At 43.3% G+C, this 5,189-nt stretch overlaps 1 protein-coding gene across 1 annotated transcript; it reads right to left on the bottom strand.

Annotated features, from left to right (window-relative positions):
- Window positions 1–598: 598 nt before the first annotated feature.
- Window positions 599–3,545, bottom strand: scrt1b (scratch family zinc finger 1b). The gene is made up of 2 exons (XM_053633529.1): window positions 3,185–3,545; window positions 599–2,076 (listed from the first exon to the last, which is right to left on the bottom strand). The coding sequence occupies exons 1-2, from the start codon at window positions 3,297–3,299 to the stop codon at window positions 1,379–1,381; spliced, it is 813 nt and encodes a 270-aa protein (XP_053489504.1). The 5' UTR covers window positions 3,300–3,545; the 3' UTR covers window positions 599–1,378.
- Window positions 3,546–5,189: the final 1,644 nt, after the last annotated feature.

Raw genomic sequence — 5,189 nt, 5'->3', positions numbered from 1 at the left:
TTTATCTTTATTATGAAGTGCCACAAAATTCCTGGTGCCTTGTGCTTTTACAACAGTTGAAGATTGGCTCAAAAATCGCAGTACATGTTAGACCTGTTTCATTCAGAGTTCCCCTGATCAGGAGTCATCAGATTAATCAGTTGTAAAAAGTTGTTTTTTCCTCTTCAAATAAGTATTTACACTTAGGCTACATCACCTCTTAAACTGAGCATGTCAGATATTCTTCATTTATTATACGAAAACTAAGGTGAAACTAGTATAGTCATTTCTACCTGAATCTAGGGTTTTGTGCTACTTTTAACAATAGGAAGTGCTTTCAGGAGAAATCTGAGGGACACCCAGACTGGAGAAATGCAGGAATCTTAAAGTAATCAAAGCCTGAACTGCAGTGGAAGTGGATTACAGACCAGCTGTGCAAAGGTTCATCTTCCCTGCTTCTGGCAATCTTCCTCATTCTTTTGAGTTAACTGTGGAAGAGCCTTCCTCCCTATCCTTCCCTACCTCCCCTAAACTGGGTGTTCCAGAGATTTGGAGAATGATACTGAACTGCTTAGAGCAGAAGTTACAGCACTTCAAGCCTACATCCTAAAACTACGTTTAAATTAGAGGCAGGCAGTGCATAACAGCAGAGCAAAGGAAATTGATTTATACTTTTCTTGTTAAGTCTTGTTGACTCTCTAACACTACACTGGCATTTTCCCTGATGTTGTATTTTTTCTGTTTGATTATTAAGAGATCAAAACATACCTGATTTTTTTTTTTTTTTTTTTTTAGAAAAAGCTGCTATAGGCAACAGTTCAAAAATACCATGCATTACATGATTATTGCTGTATATATCCTTACGAGAATCCCAAAATATTGCCCGTTGATACTACCTAGGTTTTGGCAAAATGATAAGCCTAAGTTTTATGATACTGGCATAGATTCATTTTTTTTTTTTTTTTGCATGCATTACATAGGCATATGAAATCAAAGAATTTGAAAATCAAATTTTGACTGATTTGAATGCTTTGGCATGTTAATAAAACTGGCAAATAAGCAAATGAAAGTGCAAAACATATGCTGAAAAGTAAACACTGTGCCTTTCATAGAAAGAAAACAAAAAATTATATAAGAATAAATAAATAAATAAATAAATAAATAAATAAATAAATAAATAATCGATCTTTCAATCCATCCATCGCGGGGTCACTTGCAGCAGTATAATAATATCAAGTGATATGAAAAAAAAAAGTTATTGAACAGCATTGTGTCACTCAAACCTTCAGTGTGCAGGAAGTCTTCCTCGCTGCACTGTCAACACTGAACAGCATACGAAGCCTCAGTATTCCCTTAGGGTCAAGAGCGTCTAGAAGAGCCGAGACTTTGCCCGCCGAAATCACGCTTGGAGCGGCGAGAGTGCGCCCTTGAAGCAGGCCGACTCGTAGTGTTTGTTCAGATACGACTTGAGCGCGAACGTCTTGCTGCAGCGCGCGCACTTGAAGTGTTTGAAGGCCGAGTGCGTCTGCATGTGCGCGCGCAGGTTGGAGCGGTCGGCGAACGCCTTCCCGCAGTGCGCGCAGCCGAAAGGCTTCTCTCCCGTGTGAGAACGCATGTGACCCTGCAGCAGCCAAGGACGGCTGAAAGCTTTGCCGCAAACATCGCACTTGTGCCGTAGGTCGTGCGTGAGGACGTGCATGGCCATGGCCGGCATGGACACATACACCTTGCCGCAGGTCGGGCACTTCTTTGCCATCTTGCTGTCCAGGCTGCGGTGCGTCTGCTTGTGGCGACTCAGGTTTGATGACGTGGCGTACGACTTGCCGCACTCGGTGCACGTGTGGCGAGGCGGACTACGCGCTCCTCCGCTCGCCCTGCGCCGTGAGCGGCCATCCGTGATGAAGAAGGCGTGCGCCGTGTAGCCGCCACTCACCGCTGCATCGCCGTTGATCGAGCCGCCCGTGGTGTCCGAGCGCGGGCTGTCCGCCTGGTAATCACTGTGAGCGCCATCATACAGAGGCTCCGGAGAGGGAACCTTAACCGCGCCATCAGTCTCTGCATCATACACCGCTGGGGTAATGTAGTCCCTAATGTAACCTAGCAGGGAAAGAACGAGCACTTTCATTCACTTATGCACAGTCGCAGTGAAAGCGAGAGAAAATTGGGTGGTTAACAGATGCCAACAACTTACATACTTTTTCATCAAAAGATCATTCTAATAAAAAGTGAACTTTCATATTCTCTCTTTCTGGCCTTGACATAGATTTTCACACATAACATGTTAACTAACTAACTAACTAACTAACTCAAACTATATTTCATTGCACTCCCTATGCACTCACATGGCTAATTAATTAATTAATTGTTTTTTTCTTCTTCTTGTAACCTGTGTAGGACTGTTTAGGCGTTTTATTTATGGTCTCAATTTTGCTGTTGCTATGTTTCGTTAGCAATTGTCCTACTTAAAAAAACAACCAAAACAAAACGAAAAAAAAAATGTAATCCAATTATAATTTGGATCTAAGCTGCAAAGCAACTTTTTCCTCGGAAGACAATAATGAATGAATGAATGAATGAATGAATGTCCAACCATATAACGAAAGGCATGAGCTGGGGTTGCCTGATAAAGCATGCACACTGCAGTATATCAGGAGCACTGACCGTCTATTTGACCGACACTCTACATTATGAAAGCGCGTTACTCCAATAAAAAGCAATGGACCTGAGAACGCCCTAAAGCAGGTTGTCAGCATGCGCGCAACTAGGTTACCTCCAAACCCACATGTCAAAAAGTATGTCAAAACAGTACACCGCGACAGGTATTAAATATGACAAAATATACGCTTTAGAAGACATTCTTAGCCTGTATTTCACGCAAGCTGTTGCAGTAAATAGAGTGATTTACAGTGTGCATGCACCCTTTTTGCCGTGTGATGCGTGGATGACCCTTTACATCGCCGAAGTGCTCGCGAGCGGTCGGAAAGTTAAACACCGCCACAAACAGGGGAAATGCTCAAACAGGTTTTGTTAAAATGTGTCCCTCACTAGTCGTAATGAGATAACTTCAGGCTTTAGGATTAAAGCAGCAACGCCTGGTTCTGCTGATCACCGACCGCGGCACATTTACACTGAGTGCCACATAAAGAGTGCTGAGTTCACAGAAACGCACTGCAAGAGAAATGTGTTAGAAGAGATCTGAACTGACCTTTGTCGTGGATCCGCAGGTTCAGGTCAGATCTTGACCTGCCATAGGCGCTCTCCAGCTCTGCGCATGAGAAATCATCTAGCTTCACCTTCTTCACCAGGAAAGACCTTGGCATGTTTAGAGCGCGCGGCACACACAGACCCTTCCACTACGCTCTCTCACTTTATCCACGTCAGAAACGGAAACGAGGAAACGGACACTTCAAAGATCCGGGCAGTCAGGCAAGAACAGGAGGAAGAAGACGCGAGCCGTCCTCGGTAGAAACCTCTGCGTGTGTGTGTGTGTGTGCGCGAGCGAGCGAGCGTGCGTGCGCGCGCGCGCGCGCCAGCGTGGTGTTTCACCACTCGAGCGAAATGCGACTCCTCCTAAAGAATACGCGCACAGTCGGTTTTGCAAAATCGAAGTGCAAAAGTGAAGCACGAAAGCGTTTCCAGGGCTCTTGCTGACAGGAGGGCATAAATCTGCGGTGTCCGCTGCCTCCTTCCTCCCTCCTCCTCTTCCTCCGCTCCGAGTGGATGTGCGCGCGCTTGATCAGCACTGAGCGCTTTATACTGTACGCGCGCGCCGATCAGGTGGCGCACTGTGAGGGGAAGCGCTTAATGTAATCCACCCGAAACCTCCCGGGAACGCCGCTGCGCGAAAATGATTTATTGATGCTCTCATTCATCTCTCCAGCTAATTGTCTTTTTATACATACATACATACATACATACATATATATATATATATATATATATATATATATATATATATATATATATATATATATCGCGTGCAAAATAAAACCGTCATGTTTCGGCAAGATATGAGAGGAATTTAATGTTCTAGAAAAAAAGGGAAGGAAACGGTGTAACAAGTCTCACTGTCGCTACCATAGCTACTAATGATTAGCAGAAATGACAAATTGCTCACAACATACACAGACAAGAGACTCTTCAATGTCTGTCCTGATTCTAAATCTAAATCTTATTCAAATAATAATCATTTCATTCTTGAAATTGAAACTGATGATAAGGTTCTACTGAATATGTGTTGACTAGCCGCAGACAGTCTGCACACAGTCCGCTCATCCTTCCTCCTCAGGATCGCAGGGTTGTGCTTAGGCTCACTGACCGCTTACTACGTCACACACATGACGTCAAACTGCCTCTAATAACAGAAAGTGGTGTTGGTGATGCTGACTTAAAAAAAAAGTCTTCAACCTTTTGGACATGTATAATGCATCTTCTGAAATACTAGCATTAGCGATAGCCTACGGTCCCTCCAGGTTTTCACGGAAATTAACACATAATCAAGCAAACCGCAGATTAAACGCAGATTTTCTGCAGATTTGGGCCAAGACGCACCATGTGACGTCATCACAACAGACATTCAGTCAAAGCCCCCTTTGATTGACGTGTGTCGAACATGAGTACAGCTAAAAGGTCTCATTTACGAACAAACATCACTGCGAAAGACTGTGCAAAACAATTTAGTGCAATTGCAAATTTCACAGATTTGAGTAGTTTTCCACACACACAAAAAAAGTTGAATTGCAAATTTTGAAAGAAAAGCATTTTTGGCTGCAACACTCACAAAAAAACCTCCACACGATCCTGTATGGACTGGATATTCATGGATTCGAATCATATTAACTGCATAAACGAATCCACACGGCTACAGTTCCCTGCAAATATACTGTAACCACACGCAAAAACAACACAAGAATAAAATGACTTGGTGGAGAGGAGGAGAAAGAAAGTTGTGCTGGAAGGCTGCTATCTTGCCGTCATACCTGAGAGGATGATCACGCAAAGGAATAGAGAAACAATGAAGCCATCATTTTTTTCTTTATATTTTTGTTCTGAATTCTGCATATTTCTGAAACACACCTTAAAGGATCTAGAATACACATGGCAGTTTCAGCTGTGTTAAGACCTGGAACAAAATGAAACTGTCGACTAGCTGGTGTTCCCTGAGGAATAAAAAAGGACCTTTAGAATAGCTAACAGATTGTGCGCTGTAT

Source organism: Ictalurus furcatus, chromosome 1 (genome assembly GCF_023375685.1).
Source record: "Ictalurus furcatus strain D&B chromosome 1, Billie_1.0, whole genome shotgun sequence".
Taxonomy (NCBI): Eukaryota; Metazoa; Chordata; class Actinopteri; order Siluriformes; family Ictaluridae; genus Ictalurus; species Ictalurus furcatus.
This window is presented reverse-complemented; position numbering and strand designations above follow the sequence as displayed.

Coding starts and splice junctions, on each gene's coding strand:
- scrt1b (XM_053633529.1), bottom strand. CDS start 3,299: ATGCCAAGGTCTTTCCTGGTGAAGAAGGTGAAGCTAGATGATTTCTCA. Junction 2,077..3,184: donor CCTGCGGATCCACGACAAAG/GTCAGTTCAGAT, acceptor TTTCCCTGCTAG/GTTACATTAGGGACTACATT.